The sequence below is a fragment of the Lepidochelys olivacea genome, assembly GCF_965140295.1.
Source record: "Lepidochelys olivacea isolate rLepOli2 genome assembly, chromosome: 6".
Taxonomy (NCBI): domain Eukaryota; kingdom Metazoa; phylum Chordata; order Testudines; family Cheloniidae; genus Lepidochelys; species Lepidochelys olivacea.
Genome location: NC_140416.1, coordinates 18,127,077 through 18,154,028, shown reverse-complemented (window position 1 = coordinate 18,154,028; position 26,952 = coordinate 18,127,077). Strand labels below are relative to the sequence as shown.

Below are 26,952 nucleotides of genomic sequence, written 5' to 3'. Positions count from 1 at the left end.
AATGTGGGGGGGGGGAACAGAGGACCTGATTTGCTCCAGGCCACCAAAGAAAGAAGCAGCAGAGCTAGTAGGAGACCAGAGGCTTCCTGCTGGTCCAAACAAAGCAGGAGTTCTAGCTCTCAGTCCATTGCACTATCAAGATCTTTCATTGTAGTTAAACATCCCAGAGAGCTATGCAACACATTGTAACGAGAAGCAGGAGGAGAGCATAGAGAATGTGCTGGAGAACACGGCTTGCTATGGAGCTGAGCATAGACCTGATGTGGGCTGCATAGGACAGTACTGGCTAGTAGTGAGTTGAGATCTGACACGGAAGGTTTGCTTAAGCCCATATTATTTCTACCATGAAACATTCCCATGAAGTAGGGTGACCAGATAGCAACTGTGAAAAAACACGATGGGGGTGAGGGCTAATAGGCACCTATATAAGAAAAAGTCCCCAGAAAAGGGACTGTCCCTTTAAAAAAACAGGTCATCTGGTGACCCTACCATGAAGCAGAGAGTCTCTGTGGTACATCTGAAGTGCAGCCCTGCTCCAAATCATTGGCTCAGTACAACACTCTAGCATGCACTCTGTGATTACAATCGCACCTGCCACTGAGGAGCACTGGAGGAGACAGACAACGTAACAGGTGCCAACGTCCACCCCCCCTCCACTATATTTATTTGGGGGTATTCAACACCAAATCCTAACGCAGTTAAAAATCCAGAGATCCAGAGCCAAGAAGAATGCGGAATTCACAGCTTATCGCATTCTGAGAACAGGAACCAGTAAATAAGTCATAAATAAGTTAAACAATAAAGCAGGGAGGCAAAGGTTGAAGTGCCGAAGGTGGGAGTCTGCTCCAGACATGCAGTGTTCTTTTCTTCCTGGGACAGCGAATGGGTGAGCACGCTTCGGTGACAATACGGAGAAAAAATGTGGTGGATTAGATTTGTCCAAAGACGTGGGCTTCCTTCTGCTTCCTGCATGGCAGTTTCTAATCAGTTCCCTGCTGTTGCACTCCTTCTGCTGCTGCCCTTAACACAAGTTCTTGCACAGAGCACCACAGGTAAGTCCGCATCTGTTGAGTCCTACGAGCATGGAGGAAATTTTCCCCATGAGCAGGTTATTCCATAACAGCCTATTGCAGGGTGTCTTGCACCTTCCTCTGAAGCAGCTGGTGCTAGCCATTGCCAGCAACAGGGTACTGACCTAGCTGGACCATGGGTCTGATCCAGTCTGACTGTTCCAATATCCAAAGAGAACTGGCTGACAATTTTGTGCCAACGTTGATACAAATGATTGTGTGCTTTTTCCAGAATGTTCTGTAGGAAATGAGAACCCAACAATAGATGAGAATAATCAGCTGGGGGCTATTGTTACCACCATTACAATGCAGCCTGGTGTCACAGTAACAATTGAGAACTCACTCGACTCCGGATCGTTTACCATTATTGGCACAGAATTGAGTCTAACCAAGTCCTTGGATTATGAGGTAAGTTTTTATTTGGAAAAAAAGAGACAATTAGCAGATGAGTTAATATTGTAAAACACTCTTCATAGAGTACAGGTCACGTGAAAGGGACATGATCTAATACCTCTGACAGTCACAGCACAGCTGGCTTGTAAAATGGCGTCACCTTTTCCATTTTACTGACGTTCGGTATCCTGAACAGGGAACTTGTATGCGTAAATTCAACCTTTTCTGCCCCCACCAACTCTCTCTTTTTCAAGGGAACACTGGGGGAAAGCCGACAGGTGCAGAGATAATAAGACAGAAAATATCATAATGCCACTGTATAAATCCATGGTACACCGACACCTTGAATACTGCATTCAGTTCTGTTCACCCACCCCATCTCAAAAACATATATTAGAGTTGTAAAAAGTACAGAGAAGGGCAACAAAAGTGATTAGGAGGATGGAACAGCTTCAGTATGAGGAGACATTAAATAGACTGGAACTGTTCAGTTTAGAAAAGAGATGACTAAGGGGGGATATGATAGAGGTCTATAAAATCGTGACTGGTGTGGAGAAAAAAAAGTGTTATTTACTCCTTCACATAACACAAGAACCAGGAGTCACCCAATGAAATTAATTGGCATCAGGTTTTAAACAAAGAAGTACTTCTTCATACAATGCACAATCAGCTTTTGGAACTCCTTGCCAGAGGATTTTGCGAAGGCCAAATGTACAAATGGGTTCAAAAAAGAATTAAATATATTCATGGAGGATAGGTCCATCAATGTCCATTAGCCAAGATGGTCAAGGAAGCAACCTCATGCTCTGGGTGTCCCTAAACCTGTAACTTCCAGAAGCTGGGACTGAATAACTGCCCTTTCTGTTCATTCCCTCTGAAGCATATGACACCAGCCGTTGTCAGAAGACAGGCTACTCATCTAGATGGACCACTGGTCTGGCCAGTATGCCTGTTCTTAAGTTCCCTACCCACGAAGTCTATTCCAGGGGTCCATAAGGTGTGTTGGAGAATATGGTGCAGGTTTTAAAGCAGAGACTTGTAACTGCATTTCAGTGGAGTTTGGATACTCCCCACGGCTGGTTTAATATCGTACACATACATACACAAAATGACAACAGTCTAGAGCTGCGAGATGATTCTGTTCACCTTAGTGGAGTTCTAATTTGGAAATTGAATAGCAATTTAAATGGCAGAGTTGTTAACTATTTCACTGCCGATTATTTTAATAGCCAGCAAATGTGCCAATCCTAAACTGTCCCCCAGCAACAAAAGCCTCCAGCTCCTTCCCACCCTCTCAATAGTTTCTGCAATGCAGTCCTGCTTTTCCCAATGTACAAATCTGAAGCATATCGAACAATGAAAGATTTCCTGTAAAAACAGACTCTGTGGGGGACATTGTACTCATTGTTCAATATTAACCTCTGTTTAATTTACCTGGATCTGCTGCAGATTTTCCAGCCAGACTCACTGTAATGCGGGAGCAATGAAGGGGCACTCAAGCAGGGTGGATGTTAATTCTGCAGTCAGATAGACAGGGTTTTGGCTATGGGAACAGATGTAGCCATGAAGAAAGGAGCTGGACTGATTGGTATCTGTATAAACAGAAACCTCGCTGAGCATCAGCGTCAAAGAACTCTCTCTCACTGCCCCACTTTTGGTCTGGTCTAAACTGGGAGGGGGAGGGGGAAAATCGATCTAAGTTACACCACTTCAGCCTCATGAATAACGTAGCTGAAGCTGACATACTTAGATCTACTTACTGTGGTGTCTTCACTGCGGTGAGTCGACGGCTGACGCTCTTCCGTCAACTCCGCCTGCGCCTCGCACCCTGGTAGAGTACCGGACTTAACAGGAGAGCGCTCGGCGGTCGATTTATCGCATCTAGACTAGACCCAATAAATCGACCCCCGCTGGATTGATCACTGCCCGCCAATCCGGCGGGTAGTGTAGACAAGCCCTAGCATCACGCATGGCGGGGGGAAGTGTCCAATCCTATCTGCAGCTATGTAAATCTAGAGTAACTTCACTGAAGTCAATGGAATGATTTCACACTGACACCAGTGTAACGGAGATCAGAAGCTAATTGAAGGCCTGTAAAAAGAAGAAAGAAAAATATCTTAAAAAAAAAAAAGTATAAACACAGCTGAAGCAAAGCACTTATTCACTAGCTTTATTTTAAGCATATACTTAAATTCCATTGATTTCAAATGAGATTTGTCCCTAAATCCCAACTGAAGTAAAAGGGATTTAAGCTCGTGCTTAAAATGCACAAAAGCATGTGCTCAGTTACTTTGTTGCATCAGGACTGGAGTGAGCCACACCTGAGAAGAATGTTGGTGCCACAATGGATGTTTTTAAAATGACAGACTTTTTGTTTCTGTTTTTAAAACACAGGCAGAAAATGTGTTACTAGTAACCCTGCTTTGCTGGAAAGGGGGTGTCGAGGTGAGTGTAATTTCTAATATGCTGCCATATTGCTAGATAGAAACTAGAAACAGGACACCATTCTTGGCTCGGATGTTAACTATTCACAACACATACCCCTTGTGAGAAACTGCTCATTCTCATGGTTAAAATGTTGTCTTCTCCTGGAAAGAGCAAAAAGAAGAAGAAAAAAAAAACAACCCACTGCCCATGAGATTTCAGTGCCATCATATCCAAATTCAAACCCAGGCCTTCATTCAGCCTACAGCCCAAATGCGCATGTAGTCCAGTTCCAATTCTGATTCTCACACGGTCTTCTCAGCTCATGCCTACCAGGCAGTGCTGCTCCGAACGGTCTTACTTTAGTTGTGATTTTTCTCCCCTCTTCCTACCTCCCGACCAGGTCAATTCTGTGAATGTTGTAGTAAAAGTTGGCAATTTGAATGATAACAGCCCGTCATTCGAGGAAACAAATATCACTGCAAAGGTTCCTGAGGTAAGGGTTTTATTAAAGTGTTGTCATAATAAAGGGAAGATTACAGATCGGATCATTCCAATTCATGTGGGACTCTAATTTGGCAAGAGGAAAATGATTTATAAGCATGTATGAAACCTGTTCTCGTCCATGAAAATTAGAGAACTATGCTTCCTTGACATTTCAGGTTAGAATTACTGCCCGTGCAGTCAAAGTCATTTAAAACCTGACTGTCAGAAGTGCTGAATCTTTGCTGCTTCTGTTGACTTCAGCTGTTTTGTTGTAGGTGCTCAGTACTTCTGAAATCAGTACTTAACCTATTTAGCCAAAATCAAAGCACACAGAGGAAAGCAAACTGAAGCCAAGAGTGGCACCCCTTAATGTGCAGCTCTCCAGGGGCTTTGTCTATGGAACCCACTTCTCAGTACACGTTACAGGTCCCCCTCTGTGCTGACTGTCACATTTCCTAAGGTAACTGCACCTCTGACCTCTTATGGGCAGCCTTGAGGAATCCCACCCAAGTTTCGGGCCTCTGGTGGTCGACTTTCTTGGGGCAGGATCTCACTATCCTCTCCCTTCAGACCTAGGCTGCAGATTTCTGCAATTCACTGTGATCACCTCAGCAGAACTGACTTGAGTTCAGCACCTGCAGTCCTGCTCTCTCAGAGGCAAGGACAAGGTTCATCAGCGACCAGCCAGCTTTCATAAAGCAAAGTACTATTTAGTCAGAACAAAAGCTCTGCACAGAGAAGACGCATCTTAAAAAAAACAGGCAGTTTATATTCAGGCTTAGCTACCAGGTGTCACCCATCTTCCACATAGAGAGCCTGGCAGGTTTCAAAACACTTCAGGTCCTCTTGTGAGGCCTGCCCTTCTTGGTCACACTGATCAGAGGATAGGAACCTGTTGCAGCCACAGCTTGGGAAAACTTGACTGTTTAGCTCAAGCTACAGCAGCTCCTGCTTTTAGCTCTGGTTAAGTCCCTGGTGTGTCAGCCAAGATGGCAGCTATCACATCTACACCAGGGAATTTTAGAATACACACTTCTGCTGGCACCATCTCAGTTCAGCAACACCAGTTCCGATAAGGGCGCTAGTATAGACAATGCTCTGGGGGCATCCAGCATTTTTACCACCATGTCAATTAAACTTGGTCAGAGGTGACAGTGGGAGGATTCTCTCTAATTCAAGAGCACTGACCCATACAGCACAAGGGGACTAGGAAGGATTTACCAGTGAGGACACTATATCCAGCATGTGACCATTTGCCAAAATGGAAAAATAATCATGTATATTTGTTTTGAGGATACAAAAGTGAATACGATCATTATACCCGAGAAGAGCGTAACTGCTAGCGACCTTGATCTGGACAACATACAATATGAACTTACAGCGATCACCCCGGTGAGTACGTTCATTGCAAAAGCATAGAACTCTTTGTTAGTGATTTACACTGGCACCAACTTTGAGACAGGTGACAAGTGGGACATTCAACAAGAGTTGGTTATTTCACCTGCTGGAGTACATGTGAGATTTCCAGAAAGATAAAGCAAGGTCAGAGCAAGGAGGCACTAGTGAAACAGAGAAATCCATGTTTTAGATAAGTAATTCTTCAAAAATTCACACTTAAAAAATATATATTACCAGAGCACCTCTTCAGCATTAACATTACAGTAGTGCCTAGAAGCCAACACAAGGTTGGGGAAGAACTGTACTAGGCTGTACTACAAACACAGTAAGAGAGAGACCCTGTCCTGAAGAGCTTAGACTCTCAATAGGTCAGCAGACAGAGTGGGAAAGGAAGTACGATTACCCCAGTTTTACAGACAGGGAATTGAGCCACAGAGAGATTAAGGGATTTGCCCCAGGTCACACAGGAAGTCTGGAGCAAAGCCAGAAACTGAATCCAGATCCCCTGAGCCCCAGTCCACGGCCTTAGCCACAAGATCAGCCTTCATCTTTAAGGATTTTGTTGAAAGACCAATGGATAATTTATATTCAGTTAAACTGATGCCAATTTGCAGTATAAAGGATGGTGTTTTGTCATTTTGTTTGTTTTAAGTTTTAATTAACAAAGGAATGGATAAAACCTTTTTTTCAAACAAAAAAAGAAGAGAATCATGTCAAGGGCAGATGGGGGTCAAAGTTCTGCATCAATTACACTTGTGAAACCTCACTGATTTTAATGGAGTTAAACAGGTGTAAATGAGTTCAGAATTTTACCCATCAGGTCAGATTCTGGCCTCAAAATGGTATAAATCAGGAAGAATGCTATGAAAGGCGCTGGTGTAAGTGAGAGCGAAGCCAAGCCTGTTATTTCCTACTACAGTAGAAAGCGATGTGCCAAGTTTTGCTCTCTGTTCCACTAATTTAAATCTGAATTCAGCCCTATGATCATTTTGAGAGAAGAATGTTCAAAATTCCACTAATGATCCATACTGAAATGCCAGAGATGATTCCATTTTACTAGCAAGAGACCAAAAAGAGTTCAAAGCATCAACAGATGAACTATGCATGTATTTCTCCTATAAATACCCAGCCTTGGATGTGATATATGTTAAGCAGCTAACAGTATTTCAGAGTGTGTGTCTGTGATGGAGACAGCTATCATCCTTCCCCGCCCCCTCTTGTTTTTCAGGAAGCAACTGACTACTTTAACATACAAGGAATTAATAACCCAAGCATTTACTTGCACAAAACCCTGGACTATGACAAATATAAATTTATGCAGTTAATCTTGTATGCAAGGGTGAGTTTTATATGTGAGCAAAACATTTCATTCTTCACAGCTGCTATGCCCTGGTGGGTATTCTATCCACCAAGATAGCTGTAATTGTCATACTGACAATAGTTACAGGGCTAGATTCTCAGCGTGTATCAGCTGGCATAGCTCCATTGGAAAAACACAAATTGATGCAGCTACACTGATTTACATCAGTTAAGGATCCAGCCCATTAGATTTTGCAGGGGCTTCCGGGAAGGGGGTTCTAAGGTTGGAAATATGCCTTGCATCTAACAGGAATGTTGTGATTTTCTGTATAGGACAGGGCACCCGGCAGCGCAGATGGTAATACAGCCACTGCAACTATAAACATAGACATCCAACAAGCCGACACCAAACCGCCCTGGTTCCAACCGTGCACTTTCCTTAATGCGGATAAGAAAGTTTGCATCAGCAGCGGGTACATTGGAAGGGTCAACATCTCAGAGAAAACGGTAGGCAGCCCACACAGGAGCTTATGCTTTCAGTCTGTATCCCAGGACAGGTCTTTAGCATCACAGATATGGTCCAGGCCCGATCGGAGCAGAGGCCTAAGGCCCTGGTTCCTGGATTCACGTGATGTTGGAACCTCAGATTTAAATTACTATATTCCTAGCTCCCATCGTGGTGCAGAAAAGCTTGAAAACATGAGGCAGGCGTAAGTCAAGGCAGTGACTTCTCCCTGAGTCTGCAGCACAGTCAACAGGGAGGAAGCCAACTGGTCCTGCAGCCACCATCAGGGAGCAGACCAGGTCCACTCCTTGGGGAAGGGGCTTGCCATATTTGGCAGGCATCCTGCCACCCTGCCTTTCATTGCTGGAAGCATGGAGGAGACCCCCCCTCTAGTTCACTCCTCTACTGGGGTGTAGGCCATGGGAACAGCCCCAGTGTCGGGGTGTGCCTAGGGCTTCAATCCAGCCCTCAATACCCCTTTCTTTGAAAAAGTTGTTTGTCTGCTTAGGAGAGATGCCTGCTGCTGCACCCATGTGATGCAGCCCGTATCTATGCCATCACCATACTCCATCAGACGTGCTTGTTGCTTGAGTTTACAGCACGGTATTACCATCCTAAGAGAGATGAGAGCATTGGCATAGAGTCAGTGTGGATGTGCTTAGCAAAACAGTTGCTCAAAAAGCCCTTTGGGAAATTAAGGCTTTGTAATGCGAGCTCCGGTAACTCCCTCTCAATAGTGAGGGACGATAATAATGACACTAGAACATCAACTCTGAACACCTGTCTCGCATTGATCAGCTCAGTTCATGAGGCGTTTGGAAAATCTGTTCTGAATCAGATACTGGTACACATTGGTCTCTCTCTTGCCTGAGGACGGGCTGCAGGACTGGACCCTTTGTGGGGTTTGCTCAGCTTTGTTCCATGAGACAGCTCTTTGCATGTCTTCACACCCCACACGGAAGAAGGTTACAGTCAAACATGGTTTGTTTTCCCCAGCAACTATTTGAGACTATGGTCAGCAGAATAATGCATGTTGGGGAGGCTGAGAGAAGACTGGTTACACTGAACAATAAGTCACCCTCTCCCCCAAGGATCATGCCCAGTACCAGCTGTATCACTTAGTCATGAGCAGGCTTTTGACGCCAGTCATAAATGAGGACATGTCAGTGCAGTGGCAAGTCTGAGTCAAACACTGAGACTGAAAATTCCCAACAGCAGAGGGTTCATTGCTTTTGATGCATACCTAGAGCAAGGAAGGAGCTACACCACCCCAAATTCTATTCTCTGTCATCTCTGTTCTGCAATAGTCAACCCCTGGCAATAAGCATTGTGTTTTCCAGTAACAGAGTGCTCGTGAGCTAAGTATCACTTGGATTGGAAAGTTCTGCAGGCATCTAGTGTCTTGTTTTTAAGAGTCTCGCCTTGTTGTTGCAGACTGAACCACTGATCCTAAAACCTGGGCCCCTCTATGCCATCGACCCTGACTACACTTTGAATGAAAAAATAGTGTATAGCATTGTTGATGGTGAGTAAAGTTCCTATCTTCCCAAACATTCATTTCCCATTGGTAATATTGTCAAGTTTCCCTCACCAGTGGGGGGAATCCTCAGAATTAATATTTAGTCACAGCAATATAGCTCTAGATCAGAAAAATAATTATTGCAATTAATTGCCTGTGTTCCTGTCGTGTCTAGAGGCCCCATCAGGATAGAATTAGGACCTCCATTGTGCTAGGTGCTGTATAGACACATAGTGGGAACCTCATAGGTTTCTTGTCTCTTTAGACTGTAGAGACGGGGAGAAAAGGAGCAGCACATCACTACAACCAGAGCTCAGCGCAGTGTGTTTGTTTGCGGGGGGAGGGGAGAGGGAGAAGCTCTTTTCTGTCAGCTGATACAGATCTTTATCCTAATGGCTGGGGCTGACTTTCTCCATTCCAGTCACACTGATTCCAGCTAGTCTTCAACCTGCCTGAACCAAAAATTCCTGAAACCTTCTGTGTTTTCATTTTTAGTTGAGAATTTTGTATTCGCACCACTGGACATTGCGAAAAGCTCTGACTGGGATTCCATGCGTTAGTCTTGATTTCAAAAGATAAAGGCTGGACTATAATCAGCTGATTTCTCCATGGTCAAACAGCACATTATTTCAGTCAACGTTTTTTTGTTTTGTTTTGTTTTTTTTAAAAAAAGAGGTCAGTTGATTGACAAATACAATTCGTCCATATCAGACAGATTGTTAGTTCTCTGATCTTTTTAATTTGTTCTGTAAGGCGTGGCCTAGCTGCATACCCATATGGCAGTGCAGAACTGAGTAGGGAACATGATGCTGACAGTGAGCAACGTGTCCCACTGTGTTGTAAAAAAATCTCTTCATTCCTTCCCAAGGCTTGTGTTGTCACTAAGGCACTGGAGTGGGACCCAGGAGACCTAGATTCCACTCCTGGCTCAGCCCCACAAACTTCCTGGGTGACCCTAGCCATGTCACTTAGTCTCTCTGTGCTTCAGTTCCCCGCATCGGTAACATGAGGGGAGCACCTCCTTTGTCCTTTTAGATTGTAAGCTCTCTGAGGTAAGGACTGGCTCTTACTATGTAAGTACTAGCACAGTCGGCCTCATACATCAGCTGGAGCCACTTAAGTGCAACTTAAATAAGAAGTGTCGCTCTCTTACCTCCGGTCAGGCTTGCATGTGTCTTCCTGTTGTTCTCATCAGGCTGAATCTACACTTTGAGGTAACACTGTGTCCATGTTACGTGTCCCCAGTCCTAAAGCCTGGCAAGGGTGATAAGGAGATGATGTCATGGGTTGCAATATCCGAGGTGCAAAACACATAAGCCACAGCGAAATCTCTTAAAGCTCTAGATACGTTTACTAAAGTATCTCTTATGGTCAACACTAGTCCCAATTAACCTTCCCATTGTCTTTAGGAAACAAGGACGATGTATTCTTATTGGATAGTGATACAGGGAATATAACGATGAACAAAGCAGCAAATACTACAGACATGTTCATTTTGCGTGTCATGGTAAGTCTATTGACATTCCAGAACCCCAGGTCTCAGCTCCAGAGCTTCTGGCCAGGAGGACAGTGACTTTACATGTGCTAGGAGTCAAGGAAACCACAGTGCTTCGGCTTGTGATGAAGAGTAATTAAACACAGGATTTCTTCTTGAAGCATCCAGTGTGCGACAGGTGTCTGGAAACGGGTGTTATCCTGCCTTGTTCCTACAAGCAAAATTCCTGCTGGGATTTCTTAGTGGGAATTTTGACCTGCGTAAAGATGACTGGATTGTGCTCTCAGATCAGGATGTAGGAAGCAACCTTAACTGAAGAGCCATCCATCTGGGTTAAAATGATCATAACTTAACAGAAAGGACTAGTGCTGGGGACTTGGGCATGATCTGTGTGGGCACAAAAGCAGCTATTTAGGCTGCCCACATGAATAAGCTCCATTTTCCAACTAGAATATAATCAAAGGAAAGTCAAGAGTTTTAAACCATTTTTGGGGAAAAAATATGTGCCAAGCTCTAGATTATCAGGCTGTAAACACAGCCGCTGGTGAAACCTCTTGACGTTATGCAGCATAGCCATGTCTGCTGGCTTGGATCATCCTATCCTAGTAATATTTGGCACTTCTGTAGCCCTTGGCATTGAAGAATTGAAGGCACTTTACATATATAAATTAAGCCTCAAGCACCTCCCATGTGATAGGTGGGAAAATTTTAGGCACAGGAAGGTTAAGAGACTTGTTCAAGGTCACAGAGAAAGCTAGTGGCAGAGACTGGGCTAGAACACAGCAGTTCTAACCATCAGTCCCCTGCTCTAAATGTTAACTTAGTCCTATCCCAGCCTCCCATCATGGGCCTCATCCAAAGCCCATTTGATCAACAGAAAAAAATCCCTTTGACTTTAATGAGCTTTGGATCTGGCCCCACATCCTCTTGTGTCTCACCAACAAAGGGAATAGTTGTGTGTCTGTATTGTCTCCTTTCTCTATAGGCCACCCAGGCCAACAATGCACTGAGATACTCCTTCAGCACAGTAGAGATCAAGGTCATCACTAAAAGTAGCCACGCACCATACTTTGAAAACTCCAGGTACACAGGGACGGTGTCTGCCGGGCTGGCCACTCTCAGTCTGGTCATGGACTCTAAAGCACCTTCAATACCCCTGAAGATCTTTGCAGCTGATGATGACTTCCCTAATGTAAGGAACTGGAAGGGTTTGGTCTGTTACTCTACATACTTCATGCGTGGATCTGGATTGGGGGTGGGGGATAGGAGGGAAGGGTTTGCCACTGACTTGAGAGGCAACCAGATCAAGCCCATCGAAAGCTGCTGATGGCATCCACTGTGACAGGGAAGCCCAGAAATCCCAAGTCCGGATCTCATAGCCTTTCAGTCTCACTGCAAGGCCCATCATTTCCTCAGACATTGAAGGACGGCTCAGCTTGATGGGGACATTACTGATAGGAGCAAGCGAGGATAGGTATTTATCTGTCTGCAACAGAGTGATTGATCCTGGGTAAAGAGAGGAGATTGACAGTTTTAATTGGCGTAAGGGCAGCCAGGAACACAGTATGGGTACCTGTTATCGTGCACCCTCACCTCAGGGGCACTCCCTCAGGCTTGGATGCAGCATTGCACAGGGTGGGCTTTGTCTCTCTTGCACCCTTTGTTGACCATTTTTTCAGGCCTGTGATGGCCTGTCTCTCTCCAAGTCGTCCATGGCCTGGCCCTCCAGTCAGGTCTCCTCTTAAGTTCAGCCCCCTTCCTCTGCAAGTCCAAATAAATACCCACTCGGGTTCCACTGACGTTCACTGCTTCTTGGCCCCTTCCCTCAGCCCCTCCACAAAATTTCTCCTATGCTGCTTCCTTCTAGCAGGTCCCCTGCTCAGGGATCTCCCTGCTCTTTGCAGGCCCCATCTTAGGCTCCCCCATAGGAACCTACCCTAATCCCTGTGGGCCTTCCAGCCTGACTCCCCCGGGCCCTTCCCAGAGAGGGAACTCCCCTTGTTCTGGTCTCCTCTCCAGGCTGAGTTCACAGCTCCTTTTAAATCATCCTCGTTCTGGGGTCTATCACTGTAACTAAGCTCCATCGCACCCAGCTGGGATCACTAATTCACTGCATCACCAGTGAAGCTGAGGGATAGCTCAGCTGCTCAGCCTAGCTTGCTCTAAAGGGCCAGCCAGCCTGTGACAGGAACAGGACATATATAGATGGAACAACATACAGAAATACAGCAACAATTACCCCAGTCCAGAAGCCCAGCAATAGGCTTATGCAACGTTTTTATCCCATTTAAACCTTCCCAACAGGATTCCCTTGTGCTGGTTCTTTGCATGGGAGTGAATTTCACCCTGAGGGAACCATTTTTATAGGAGTAAGGATTCCGCTCATTGTTATGGGCAACAATTTCTGGGAAAACACAGACAGCCAATGCAGACGCTTAACTCACTTTCTTATCTAATTTTTCAGAAACTCAACCCTCAGATCACGTACAGCATTCAAAACAGCAGTGATTTCACTGTAACCAGAGACGGACTTGTCCTGACAAACATAATGCTGCAGTCAGCCACAACTATAACAGTATTGGTATGTCATCTTTCCCGATAGGCAGAGGATAGTTATCTGTATTACAGTAGCTCCCAGAGTATCTGGGGTCCCCGATCAGAGCTAGACACATCATAAAAATGACAGCCCCCACCCTAGAGACCTTACAATAGAAACAGATGATGAGACAACAGCTGGGGCGATAGGGAGCTCAAGGTAATCGTGATCATAGAGCAGAGGTGGGCAAACTACGGCTCAAGGGCCACAGCTGGCCCACAGGACCGTCCTGCCTGGCCCTTGAGCTCCCAGCCAGGGAGGCTAACCCCCGGCCCCTTCCCCACTGTTCCCCCTCCCCCGCAGCCTCAGCTCGCCGTGTAGCCAGCGCTCTGTGCAGCGGGGCTGCAAACTCCTGCCAGGCAGTGCAGCGGTGTGGCTGGCTCCAGCCGAGCGGCGCAGCTGCCAGACATGCTGCTCTGAGCAGCATGGTAAGGGGGCAGGGAGCGGGGAGGTTGGATAAGGGGCAGGGGGTCCCAGGGAGCCGCCAGGGGACAGGGAGTAGGGAGCAGTTGGATAGGCGTGGGAGTCCCGGGGGGCCTGTCAGGGGACAGGGAGGGTTGGATACGGGGTGATGTCCTGGGGGGGCAGTCAGGGGACAAGGAGCAGGGAGGGTTGGAGGGGTGGGGGGTTTTTAGGGGAGCAGTCAGGGGGCGGAAAGTACGAGGGGGCAGATAGGGATAGGCACAGCCTTCCCTATCCAGCCCTCCATACAGTTTTGGAACCCCGATGTGGCCCTCAGGCCAAAAAGTTTGCCCACCCCTGTCATAGAGCTAACATGCCTGAGAAGCCTGTAAAATACAGGACTGTCTGCCAGAGCCAGTCAAGAAATGGGTTTTCCCTCTCACCCATGGAAAATTTCAACGAACACACACACACACACAAAAGTTTTCCAGAGTTTTCGGTAGAAAATTTCAACTTTTCATTTAAAACAAAACAAAATTTTCAGTTTTCCAATGAAAAGTTAACAAGTTTCAAAGAAATCAGACATTTTTCACAAAATTTTTTGTTTAGTCAAAAATCCAGTTTTCCACAGGAAAAAAATTGACAGAAAGATTTCAATGAGCTCCGCTGTCTACTAATCATTGCAAACCTGGTGTTACATATGCACAGAATTTAACAAAAAGAAAACAAAATTTGTCTTCTTGGAAGACTTTAGGACCCAGCTAAAAGGTTGACTGTGCAATTAACACCGTTGGTATCTACCAGGTTCCCATTTAGGATACAGACCAACTCTTGTTGGGAAGATGAAATACTAAGGGACTCATCCTTGGTGGATGTAAATCAGCATCAGTGGAGCTGTGCCATGTTCCAACAGCTGAGGTTCTGGCACTTAATATTTTAAGTTATTTGCGATCGTCGTAACAATGTTAAGAGCTCTCTTTTGTGTAGGATTTTTCCTCTGAGCTGGCTTTTTCCGAACGATCATGCACACAGAAGGGTTTACACAAAGAGGGGCAATGTTTCTTAAAATTAAGAATCTGCCTTCCGTAGACCCACAAAGTCACCAATGACTTAACTGGGAGCTACGTCCAAAAGGGACTGATGAGAGATAAAGACTTTTGCTGATTTGGTATATGCACCAGCTGTGGGGACTCTGAAATCCTCTGATAAAGCCTTTTGTTTTTTCCCCCCTCTGAGCAAGAAAGGGGGCTTATGCTTTTGGGTTTTCTTAAAGGATAGATCTTTTTTGTCACATTGTGTATCCTTCTGCCAGTGCCAGATTGTTCCCTGCTGTATTTCTGGAGGAAATATGGTCTAGTGTTGAAAGCACAGGACTGGAACTCAGGAGATCTGAGTTCTGATTCCAGATCTGTCAGGCTTCCTGCGTGAATTTGGGCAAGTTAGTTTACCCCTTCATGCTTCAGAGTCCCCATCTGTAAAGCAGCAAAGAAAATGCTTCCCCACTTCATAGTTGCAAAGGATGCTGCAAGGATTGTTATAGAACGTGTATAAAGCTCTGAGTGCCTCAAGCGGGAGGTGCTGTGGGAGTGTACAGAGTACTATTACTTCAGGGGATGTTCGGAGAATGAATGAATGAATGAAGCAAGCAGCCAATGTCATCTCCTTCTCATGTCTGCATAGGCCACTGCTACTGATGAGGAGAGTCTGCAGGAGGCAAACACTGTGATCACGGTGGAGGTCACACCTTCCACAGGTACGCTGGGCATCCCATTGTTTTATGGTTCTCAAAGAGTTATTTTACATTGCCCCAGGCAATCTAGAGAACACAGATCACACATTAGAGACTATGGTCCCAATTCAAAGCCTATTCATATCTCATAGGAGGCTCTATTCTATTCTCCAGCTAGAGCACTCCAAGTGTAGCCTTAAAACACTCACAGCAGCCTCCCCCACCCAAAGTGCCAGGGATTTAGCCTTTGACAGCTCACTTTCCTTTTCCCATGTTTTTTATACATGTGACTAGAGCTAGGATCATGCTTCGTTGTACATACAATGCTTCATTTTATTGGTCAGAATGAAGAGGGGTGCTGAGTGTTGGCAAAAGTGAGAGTCACAAGGGTACCTTGCTAACGGGTTTTTCCTAGTTTGCTTAAAAAGGAGCAGATGGCAGCTGCTCTTATCTTTAAAAAAGAGAAGGGAAGCCAAGAGGTCCCAGCATACTGTGCTTCATTTTGATCCCAGCAGCCTCCTACTCAGGTCAAGATGGAACATTAACTTCTGGGATCTTTAGCTCTTACTAATATGGAGCTGTGACTCATGCAAAATAGGATAGCCATAGGGCAATGCATGGAACTCTTCACGTGGCCCCCTGGCCATCACGGAACCTCTTTGGAACAAGGTAGTTTGTGCCTTCCATACTCATTAGCAATTGCTGTTGGATAGAATTTACACTCAATCAGATTTGAAAGCTTGATGAGCACCTCGTAGTCTGCATGAAGGCAGACCAATATTGCATTGCACATTAAATACACGGAGTGGGTCAGAAACCCCTGGCCACCTTGCCAAATATCCTTCTTGGTTTATATCCTACTACACCTTGCAGAATGTTGCAGTTGATATCCTGCATTACCTCACCACTATAACAGTGTTTGGATAACAGCAGCAAAATGGTGCTTAGACGTGCACAGAAAGATACAATAGGCCAAGTGGCAAAAAGTTTTCCTGAAAAATGTCCATTATACTTGAGGACACACCCATCTGTGTGGGCAAACACCTGCAGCTTCACATGCAGACAAGAATTTGCATGTGCAAAAACAGGAGGAGTCCCCTTATGAATGCAGATTTGCCCGCACTCACAAATATTGCTGGTGCATTTCGGAGGCCCTTTTAAAATATGGCTCCACAAGTCTTCTGCTGATTGTTAAGATTCATGCCAGTCCTGGACTTGAGTAGGTTTTAAAATTCTGCCTGCCCATGAACATAATTCCACTTTTAAAGAGTTGCAAGGAGGGAGAAGTTTTAGCTCCTTCTCCTCCAGCCAGTAGAACACACACCTTTCTTGGTTATTTATATTGAAACTTTATGGCTTGTTGTATCAATCGTCACCTGCTTTACTTTTGCTCTGTTCTGATGAATAAAATGTTTTGCCATTGTCAAAAATAAAGTAACATGAAATTGTAGCTAAAAGTTAAACACCACCTCGGGTACCTTTGGGTCTCCAGGGACAACAACTCTTCCTACCTCTACCACCACCACCACCTCCGCTGCTGCTGGGACAGGAACCACCACTCCAAAACCTTCTGGTTCATCATCAGCTTCACCACCTGGAGTAACTAACACGGCTTCTACATCCAATTCAGGACCCATAAAATCCACTTCTTCAGTGAACATGACAACCAACAATGCTGGCACATCTGGGCCCACTGGAAAGCCTGTGACAGGTACTCCCTCAGGCTCACTTATCCCGCCTCTTGAAACCACAACACAGCCTGCTACCACAAAGTCTTCTACCAGCGCAGTATCCAGCATGCATCCAGTGGGGTCTTCAGAATCCGGAATCACCAAATTCCCCATAACAGGAACAAACCCAGGTGGAACTGTTCAATCCACTGCTCCGCCATCTTCCCCATCTGGTGGGCCCAGCCCTCCTCTTACATCAACTCTAGTAGCAAGCAGATCTCCGAGGCCATCAGACCCTGTGTCTTCTCAAACATCCTTCACAAACAGTCATCAGACAGGTAGATAGATGTGTGTGCTACTCCGAATCAAGGCGTTCCCCCCCCCCGTCCTACCCCGCAATAGCTCTGCGCTCAGCAAATTCAGTTTAATTCTCGCTGTCTGTTTCTGATTTGTCCTCCTTACGAATGGGAGAGGTTTCCAAGGAAGTCTCAAGAACTGCTGCAGTATTGATGACTCAGTAGGATGTACTCACCCTTTGGGATCAATATTCGTCAACATAGCAGTATGCTATTGGGGAACACTGTGCTACTGGAGATAGCCCTTTTTTGTGGTGCACAGCAAGGCTCTGACCACTTGGTGTCATCAAGGTCCCATGGCACCTTTTGCAAGAGAAGGGGGGCTAAACCCCCATGTCCTGGGGAAAGCCCAATCTGGATAATTACTTTTTAGTGCCTAACTAAAATCCCAGTGCAGCTTTTACTGGATACAGCATTCTTCTTCACTTTCTTTTCTCAAATGTTGCTTGGTATTGCCCTGTGCTGTTAAACTGCTGTATTCCGAAGGCAGCTGCCTTTCAGTGTTGGGGAAAGGGACTCCTGTGCCTATTTAGTTTGTAAATTGCTTTGGAATTCTTTCAGATGAAACCTGCTAAATAGATTGTGACTTTAGGTACAGCCCTTTGAAGGCAGTTAAGTGTAAGGTGCTCCACCCCAGATGCAGCCATGAAGGGCATTGTGGCTCAGAGACCCCTCTCCAACTCAATTCTACCAGTACTCAGGAGGGTAGCACTTCATTGCTGCTGACCAGAGCTGGTCAGAGAAACTTTGATGGAACCATATTCTGTCAAAAATCAAAAAACACTGCAAAATCAGATACATTTTGCCAGTTTTCTGAAAAATTTCAGTTTCTCGTTTTTTGGTTTTCCGTGTTTTAGAGTGAAGAACTAATAGGGATTTTAAATATATATATATATATATATATATATATATATATTATATAGTGCCACAGTACAGAATCTGTCAGAATCCATTCTAAACATCACAAAGTGTGAAGACTTTTGCCCTGGATAAGTCAGGCAGCAGGTCCTCAACCGGATAATGACTTATTTTCAATGTTCTGTTAAGTGGTTCTGGATCACTGCAAATCCTCAGTTTACCTGGAGATTCTCTCACCACTACTAGGCTGCCGATCCACTTTGAGCTAGTTTCAACTGGTGTAACGATGCCTCTGAGCAGTCTTGCTTCTTTTCAGACTTGCCAGTTGCTCTGTCAGTGGATTCATCAGGCTAAAACTCTGTTTAAGAGATCTCACAGGCAGCATGTGGGGATGGTTTTCTAACTTCAGCTTGCCCTTTAGGTGCCCATCTTCAAATATGGCCTTATATTCTGTTAAAATGCTGGGCAGGGCCCTTACTGACTGTTCTTCCTCCTCTCTCATGCAGAGGATATTCTAGCGTTGTACTACAATCCAATCCACGGCTTGCACTGCCCTGCTACCTAGCAGCAGCTGGTGCTACTGTGCATCAACTAGTATTGACTCCAAGCGATAGCCATGAAACAGGAGACGTTTTCTTATCAACAGCCTGCTGTTCTCAGAATGACCAAGTCCTGGTGGTGTACAATGAAACCACATTTCTCCTGTCTCATATTGCTATGTCACTGTTGCTGGGATTACATTTGCTGCTGGCCCCACAATCCAGCCGGAATCAAATTGGTCATTGAGCTAATAGCTGAATGGCTGACCGCCTTCTTTGTCAGTGCACATAGATAGCCTTTGGATTTGCTGAAGTCACACTGCAGACATACTTTTCTTCATTGGAAGCCTCTACATCCACAAATCGTTGCATGTCCTGCTGCTTTTCTTTCTTTCCAGGGTCACTGCAGCTCGGGGACAAAGTGGTTGTGTTTCCCACTCTCCTTGCAACACTGCCCATTGGCTGGGCAATTTCTTTTTTCCTTGTTATGTTGCTTTGCGCAGTACATACGCTGGACAATGATGCCTACGCTCTCAATCCGTCTGTCTCTGTCCTGCTTCCTGAGTCTGTGTATTTGTTCTGCACTAATGGCTATCATGGTTTTGATCTTTTCCCTGGACAGTTCAGCTGCTCTTGTTATTTGGAAGCCTTTCTCTAAGGTTAGACTGTTTTCCCTTCACAATCTTTCCTGTAAGCTGGAATCAGGTGTGCCGCAAACGACTCTGTCTCTAAATCATGGCTACAAAGTTACATGTGGATGCCAGAGTTCTCAGCTCTGTAGTGTACGCATCTATTCTCTTTTCGGCTTCTTGGTTTGGGGTAAAAAAAACGATCACCTATCTCTACAATCTCATTCTGCTTGAGACCCCAGCACAGAAACACTTTCATCGGCTGTTCCAGTGTCTCACTCATGTCTCATCCCCAAAGAGGTAGTAAAAAAAGCTTTATCTTCTTTTTCTCATAGTTATTTTCCATGGTCAGCTGTGTATATGACTCAGTTCTTGCTTCCACTGCTTCCCTGCTCGTGCAAAGATTTGTGTGTGGAAATCCAGCTTTCCCAGTCCCTCCATGCTACCAGATTGCTCCATTTCTAGGTGCTGCTTCGTTTGCGTGTTAATCATACTCTCTTCTTTGCTGTGGTTCTCACTAGACTGACTGCTGTCACCGTGGTTTCACGTACTGCATTCTGGGTAACAGCATATGAGGAGTTCATGTTTCTAAAACTAAACTGGCTCTTTAGTAAGAGAACTATTTGCAGAGGTGCTGTAGCAAGCATTCTAGCCATGTGCACCCAAATGGGGTTCTTGGTGCCTTCTCCAAATTTTTCCCTCCTCCAGCCTGTGTTTTTCTCCAAGATCCAGGCTAGAATGGGTACCTCCATTTCTGGATGCCCAGGCTTAGACTGATGGGGCCTTATTTTCAGAAATGCTGAGCTCCTCCAGCTCCCAATGACTTCAGAGGGAGCTGCAGGTGCTTCAGCCTCTCTGAGGGAAAAAGAAAAACACCACCCCACCCCCTGGCAAGTTATTAAGTGCCAAAATTAGGCCAACATTTTCAAGTCTTGGTACCTAAAGTATCTAAGATTGAAACCCCAGAAACTGAGGTACCCAAACATAGATGTGACTTTAAAAATTTGGCCCTTCGTGTCTATTTATCAAACAAACAACATACTGGTAACTAGGCAAGGAAATGGTTTCACCGCTGTACTAAAAATATGTTGGCTTGGAGTACTTAAAGTGACAGAACTATTGCCCTATTTTCCTGTATACACAGTATATTTCAGAGGGCCAAGTCAGCACTATCAAAGGCAAGGAGGAATGAGCCAATAGGCCTGTTCTGGATCTAAATGCTCTGACTCCTATCCTCAAGGCTGTTCTTTGGTGTCAAGGGATTTGTATGCCAAGGACCGGAGTGTACTTTAAGGGTGTGAGCCAAAGTGCATTGAAGAAGTCAGTGGGAAAGTTATAGTACATTTTAATAATACTCAACTTATGGGAGGTTGATGCTGAAGTACACTTTAATTCCTAGGACATGTGCACCAAAGGGATAACTTCACACCCACTGACGTCAGAAAGAGTGAAGTCTTGCATCAGTTCTACAGACTGCATTTCCCATCACTAATCATGGTATCAAACACAATTAAGTAGTAAAATTTCATACAAGTGCCAGTCCTTCACTGTCACGTTAATAATAAACAGTTGGCAGTATCACCGGCCCAGGTAATATTCAAAGTCCACAATTAAAACATGCCAGCAAAAGGGCAAAACACGCTATTAATTATTGTGAAACTTGAAAGAAATTGGTTTACTATTCAAAATGAGGATGGAATAAGAAACAAATATTCCTAGAGGTAAGCTAAATAGGTGAATCCTCTGGAAGTATAGTACTGTGTCTCAGTTTTGATGCTGATTCTGGTAAGGGCTTCTTGTACCTGCTAAGTGCTGAAAGTATAACACAAACTTACAGCCAGGAAAAGCTGGCAATTTGCCATAGGCATGGAATATAAGAATCAGAGTGAGATGCTGTCATCAACGAAGGATTAAAGACACTTTAAAATAGTGCAACTTAATGCAACTCCCAAGTCAGTCACTTTCCTCTGCGCTTTACTGCAGCATAGCAACAAGCACAATGGCCAGTATAGTAGCTTTTATCAGCATGACAGCTGTAATATGGCACAGTAAGTCCACCAGTTAATAGACAAGAGGGTAGAAGGTGCTTCTCAGATCCCACTGACGTCAGTGCAAATTGCAGCCATGTAACAGAGATCGGAATGCTATTCTGGTCAAGTTTTTATTCCCTGTTTTTACTTGGCCCCAAATCTCTGGGCTAGAACGCTGCACAAAGGATGCCTCATTTTTCCACTAGAAAACAAAAAAAAAAATGTTTTCTTTTGCTGGTGGAAATTTGTGAAGCAAATATTGTCACAAAGGTCTGCTCTAGGAAACACCACTGTTTATTTGCTCATTCAGTTACACAGTCTAGGCAGTGATAAGCAGGTACAGGGATGAGAATGGATCCTACTTGCCTTTTAATCATTTGAAACTTAAAGTAATAAACTCCAGCCACAATCTGCCTTCCCACAATGGGTGTAAACTTTTGTCTGGCACTGTACAGAATGTGCCACAGACATGTTTGCTAAGCCACAGGTACTGATCCCCGCAGCACTGGGCACCTCAGCTCCCACCTCATTCAAGGTCCAGGATGAGGAGCTGTGATTAAGGAAAGGATGCTCTGGGGGTTAAATGTGGTAAGCCAAATGTCAACACAACACTCCTGTCCCAGTCCAGCAATTCTTTCTCAGGAAAAATTCCCCATTTGCTTAAATGGGAAAATCACCTTTGTAAGTCCCAGCCTCTCCATTCGGTGTCCTTCCAAAAGCCGACGCCTCAAGCACGCCACTGCAGTACACCCTGTCAGATTAAATGGGTCCGTTTCCTCACTTGCACTCTACAGGAGAGTTTTCCCCTTGATCTTAGAAAAGCAATTTTGTCTTCTCCTCCTCCAATCAAGTCTTGCATGAAAGGCCACCTATAAGTGATTCTGAGAAGTGTAACATCCATTTGTTTTCCTCGTAGGTACAAAAGACGCAAGAGCTAACCTGCAATACACTGCACAGGACATGGCTGCTTTAGGCGCCACGTTGGCGGTACTTCTGGTAATAGCCTTACTGTTGCTTGGATTGATTGTCGGCAAGCATTATGCAAACACAATTAAGCATCTGGTTGGAAAAGAGAGCGACAAAGTAAGTGGTTAATTTGTAACTGTTTCGTTTCAGGGTTGCCTTAGAGCTCGGAAATGATGCCTTGGCATAAGGGCCAACTTTTCCTTTTCCCGGGGGATGCTCCACCCCCATTCTGCCCCGCTCTTGCTCTGCCTCTTCCTGTCCCCTCCTCGAGGACCCCTGCCCGCCCACTGCTCTCCTCCCTCCTCCCCCATCCGCTGATTGGTGCCACCGTTGCTGACCTCCTTTCCCCCCCTCCCACATCAGCTATGGCTGGTGGGTGCTGAGCACCACCCATGGAGTCAGCACCTATGTGTCTTGGGGTTAAAGAAAGAACCAGGGTGCTGGGATATCCACGTTCTATGTCCTGCTGTGTGACTGTGACAGGTCGCATGGACCAAAGTTTAAGCGTCGCACTGAGTATGCAGGCCTCCATTTTTTGGTGAGCCAAACGTCACGCACTGTCACAGTCATTATGATTTGTATTGCCATAGCACGTCGAGGCTCCAGCCCCTCTGCTATGCACTGTACAGATATAACAGCAGGATGACCCATGCCCCAGAGAATTCAAAGAATAAGAGGCCAGACAATAGGTGGATTCAAAGAGATAGGAGTAGGAACTCAATGGGAGCTGCAGGTGTTCAGAACTTGAGAAGTCAGGAACCCAGAAATGGAGGACCCTAAAAATCAGTGGCCTCTTTTGAAAATGTTGGCTTTAACGTCTTTGGGCTTCCATTGTCTCCATCTGCAAAATGGCACTAATACTTCTGTTACAGGAGTGTCAGGAGGGGAGATTCACTAACGTTTGTAAAGCAAGACCCTTAGATGGAAGGTGCCTTAGAAGTGCAAAGTATTAGATACACTTCTTATGGGTGTCCTGTGACTGCAGCGGTGGTACTGAGAGATGCATCAAGTGCCTGCATCTCAGGTGATTGCTGCAAGCCTCTGAGATGAGACATGTTGACCCAAGTCAGGGCTTCCATAGGAACAAATGGGCCCCAGCAAATGCTAATAACACCTAAACGGAGTAATGGTGCTACTGGACAATCACTCTGCCAGGAATAAATGTCCCAATAATTCACCAGGCTACCTGGGGTTAGGAGCAGTTTACAAAAAAAAAACACTCTCCCTCAAGGTCTGATGGAAGAGGGGAGGAGTCATGGAGGTGAGGCTGCTGTTGATTAGTTCACTGGACTGTCTTGCATCCCCCCCACCCATCCTTAAACAAATCGAGCTGTTCTGAACTTGTCCTTTCCCATAGGGCAGGGATGGCCAAACTGTGGCTCACAAGCCACATGAGGCTCTTTTACTATTAAAGCGCAGCTCACACAGCCCCCCACATCCCCCTCCCATTCTCCACCTACCAGACTGGGGTGGGGGAAGCTTGGGACTTCTGCCTTGCAGCGAGGTGGTGGAGATCTCAGGGCTTCTGCCCAGTGGGATGCACCTGCCAGGGCTCTGGGCTTCAGCAGGAGCTGGGCTGAAGCCCTGAGCCCATGCAGGCACCCCCTGGCTCTTGGGCTTTTGAAGATTGTCGTATGTGGCTCGGAGGGTCAGTAAGTTTTGGCAGCCATGCCATAGATTGTTTGATTCAACTTTTCTGATGGTAGAAAGGAAGGGAGGGGAAATTACATCTCAAAAGTTACCACTAGGGTATCGCATGCCTCCTGTCTGGGCCCCCTCGACAGCCTGATCCTCAGCTGGCAGCAGGGGTGCAATTCCACTGATGTCCGCAGAGCGGTGCCCGAGCATTTCATTTCTCCCCCCCTCTTTCCCCCCCCATCATGAGACATTTCTGCTCTTGCCATTCCCCCAGGATCCCCTTGAGGATTTAAGTAACCAAGGCTACCAAGATGATGAAAATCCTGTTTGGAGCACGAAAGACAATGAATCGCTGAGAAGCGACACTTTGGAGAACGGTACCCCTGTCGGGCAGCAGCCGTCAGACGGCTTCCTTCCTCTGGAGCCCAGGGTGGAGAGCACCATTGCAACAGCTTCCGCTGCCACGAAGGGTGGGGAGGAGAACAAAGAGGGAAAGGACACAGACAGCAATAAAGAAGTGAAATCTATCCTCACAAAGGACAGGAAGACAGTGGACGATGGATACAAAGCTGTGTGGTTTAAGGATGATATTGATCCAGAGACAAAGGATGATGTTGTAGTGCTTGAAGACCAGGTTGACAAAGAAGATGATAGTGATGGGGACGGGGATAGGAATGAGGAGGAGGAGGATGAGGAGGATGAGCAGGGCAGTCAGCACGGTGACCCAGTGGTGTCCTTCATTCTAGAGAGAGCTCAGCTCCAAGCAACGAATGGGAACCTCAAACCTGACCAGGATGCAGACACAGAAGACGACATTTTGTTATAGGCTCAGCAAAATGAGTTTTGCCAATCTGGAAACTGTGGGTAATTTGAAGCCACTTTTCTAAGGGTCCCAGGTTCTTTGTGCTGTGAGAGAGACAGGCCTGCTAGCAAACAGGTGGCTGGCAGATTTCACGAACATACTCTCCGTGATCCCCTTCTGCCTTCTAGTGTAAACAGATTTTAAGGCCAGGTAGGACCATTGTGATTATTTAGTCTGACCTTCCTAGCACAGGCCATAAAACTTCACTCAATGATGCCTGCACTGGGCCCAATAACTTGGGGTTAAGCTAGACCATCTCCTTCAGAGCTGATATTGATTTAAATCAAGTATCTTCTTACTCCAGAGGAGAGTCCAATCCACAGTTCCTAGCTTCAAAGGCCAGTGCCTTAGCTATTAGGCCACCGGCACTATGCCCAGGTCTTACTTCAGCCAGGGGGCTCCAAAAATACTTCTGTTCCCTCTTTCCAGTTTTTCTGAGGGGCAATCAGGAGAACTCTTTGGCAGTGATCTAGATACCCTTAAGCCTCCCTTCAAATGGCTGAATAGATGTGAATTTCCTATGGCTTTCTCTACAGATGAACCCCTCCCAACTTAATTAGTGGGGAAGTTCCCAGGGACAACTTCAGGTTTTGCTTCAAAAATGATGCAGAGAGTCCATTTTAATTGGTTTTGACATGAAACAGGCAATTGCCACAGAGGTTTGCTTTGAGGCTCATTTAAATCCCAGTGCTAGTTACACCACTGAGGCACCACCATTTAGTGGCACAAAATTAAGGGAAGTACAGGTTCCCACTGAGACTGAATGAGCCTCATTCACCCGCCAGGTAAAATTAACAGCCTCCCGCTTCACTGCAAGCTCATTCTGCCCACAGAAGCTAGAGAGCATAGAAACAAGCGTAGTGGGAAATACCATTACATTTCCTGTTATTAGCAAAACTTAGTCATTTCCTCCCTACGTCAGGAATGTTTATTTACACAAACTGGTAACACTTTAATGGAGTATTTTATTCTTTATTGTTTTTAATTTAAGACTTGATTCTTCTTGCGGGGACACCGCTGTGATATCAAGGCCATTACTCCCGATTTCCACTGGTGTAATTTAGAATAGGAATGTGACCCACTGTGGCTTAGCGAGTCCAAAGCCAGGCCCCAGTCCTGCAGACGTTTAGGCACATGCTTACATTTATGTGTGGGAATAGTCCCAATGAAGTCAACAGGGCAAAGCTGGGCCTCATCCAGCATTTTCCTAACCATGAAGACCACAACGAAGGATTAAACCTATTAATTTACAGAGGATTTCAGCATGCGCTGCCGCTGCCCGCAACTACTGTAAAGTAGCCCTCTGCTTTGGTAACCGTATTGTACTTGGTTTGTTCATTGATCTGATTTACTGGTGGGGCAGAAGAGGGTAAACTCTCCTTCACAGAGCCCTTTCCCAAATCCACAGGGACACTGGTATACAAATCTCTTCAGGGGGAGTCACACCTGGGGCCAATGCGAGGAGACCTGGGCCACGAGTTAGTAGAAGGCTCCTTGTTTCATATTTAGATGATGATCAAGGTGGGTTTTTTTTGGCTCTCTGATCGCTGTCATGCTAAGCCGAATGGACCACACGTGTCTCTGGAATAAAGCTGTGGCATCCAGGAGTGCAGATAAGATTGTCATCTTTATTTCTTGGCTCATCACGAGGCATAGGTATTGGCCTTTTGTAACCCTATCCCATGGCAGGGCTTGGTCCCCACTGGCTCCAGCAGCTACATTTAAACCCACAATAAAGCAATAGTGATCTCTTGCCCCAGCAGGTTCTCTCTGCCCCTTAGAGGAGGAGAGCAGAATAATCTAACATCATTATCAGAACCAAACCGAACTGGCCTAGTACAGTAGCCAGCCTGAAAGCAGATCAGATCCTCCCAGAGGGGCAGGGAACCAGCTACCATGGGATATGTTAAAAACCTGCAGACTTCCTGCTGTGTTCTATGGTTTGGCTTCACAGAAGCTTTGTTTTTCCTTCTCCTTATTGTCCTCCTCTAGTACCCCCTTTATGCTGCCATGAACCTTTCTTCACTGTGGAGGGGTAACTACACCATTGCTTCCTTTACGGCCCATCACTGCCTGTCCTTGTGTCAG

At 45.7% G+C, this 26,952-nt stretch overlaps 1 protein-coding gene across 3 annotated transcripts; it reads left to right on the top strand.

Moving 5' to 3' along the window:
- Nucleotides 1–635: 635 nt before the first annotated feature.
- CDHR5 (cadherin related family member 5) lies at nt 636–26,481 on the top strand. 3 transcript variants are annotated; one of them, XM_084631083.1, is made up of 15 exons: nt 636–1,052; nt 1,303–1,478; nt 3,858–3,908; nt 4,291–4,383; nt 5,667–5,765; nt 7,000–7,110; nt 7,404–7,577; nt 9,010–9,100; nt 10,504–10,601; nt 11,575–11,781; nt 13,054–13,170; nt 15,268–15,340; nt 16,809–17,324; nt 22,315–22,481; nt 24,277–26,481. In XM_084631083.1, the coding sequence occupies exons 1-15, from the start codon at nt 920–922 to the stop codon at nt 24,826–24,828; spliced, it is 2,658 nt and encodes an 885-aa protein (XP_084487209.1). In that variant the 5' UTR covers nt 636–919; the 3' UTR covers nt 24,829–26,481. The 3 variants fall into 3 exon arrangements, with proteins under 3 accessions (XP_084487209.1, XP_084487210.1, XP_084487211.1); XM_084631084.1 differs by having other exon boundaries at nt 641–1,052; nt 16,809–17,027; XM_084631085.1 differs by lacking the exon at nt 16,809–17,324 and having other exon boundaries at nt 647–1,052.
- The last annotated feature ends 471 nt before the right edge of the window (nt 26,482–26,952 follow it).

Bases quoted from the DNA above. Each gene is read 5' to 3' on its own strand.
- CDHR5 (XM_084631083.1), top strand. From the start codon at position 920: ATGTGGTGGATTAGATTTGTCCAAAGACGTGGGCTTCCTTCTGCTTCC. The intron at 4,384-5,666 runs GTAAGGGTTTTA...ATTTGTTTTGAG, and splicing joins TCACTGCAAAGGTTCCTGAG to GATACAAAAGTGAATACGAT. The intron at 10,602-11,574 runs GTAAGTCTATTG...CTTTCTCTATAG, and splicing joins TGTTCATTTTGCGTGTCATG to GCCACCCAGGCCAACAATGC.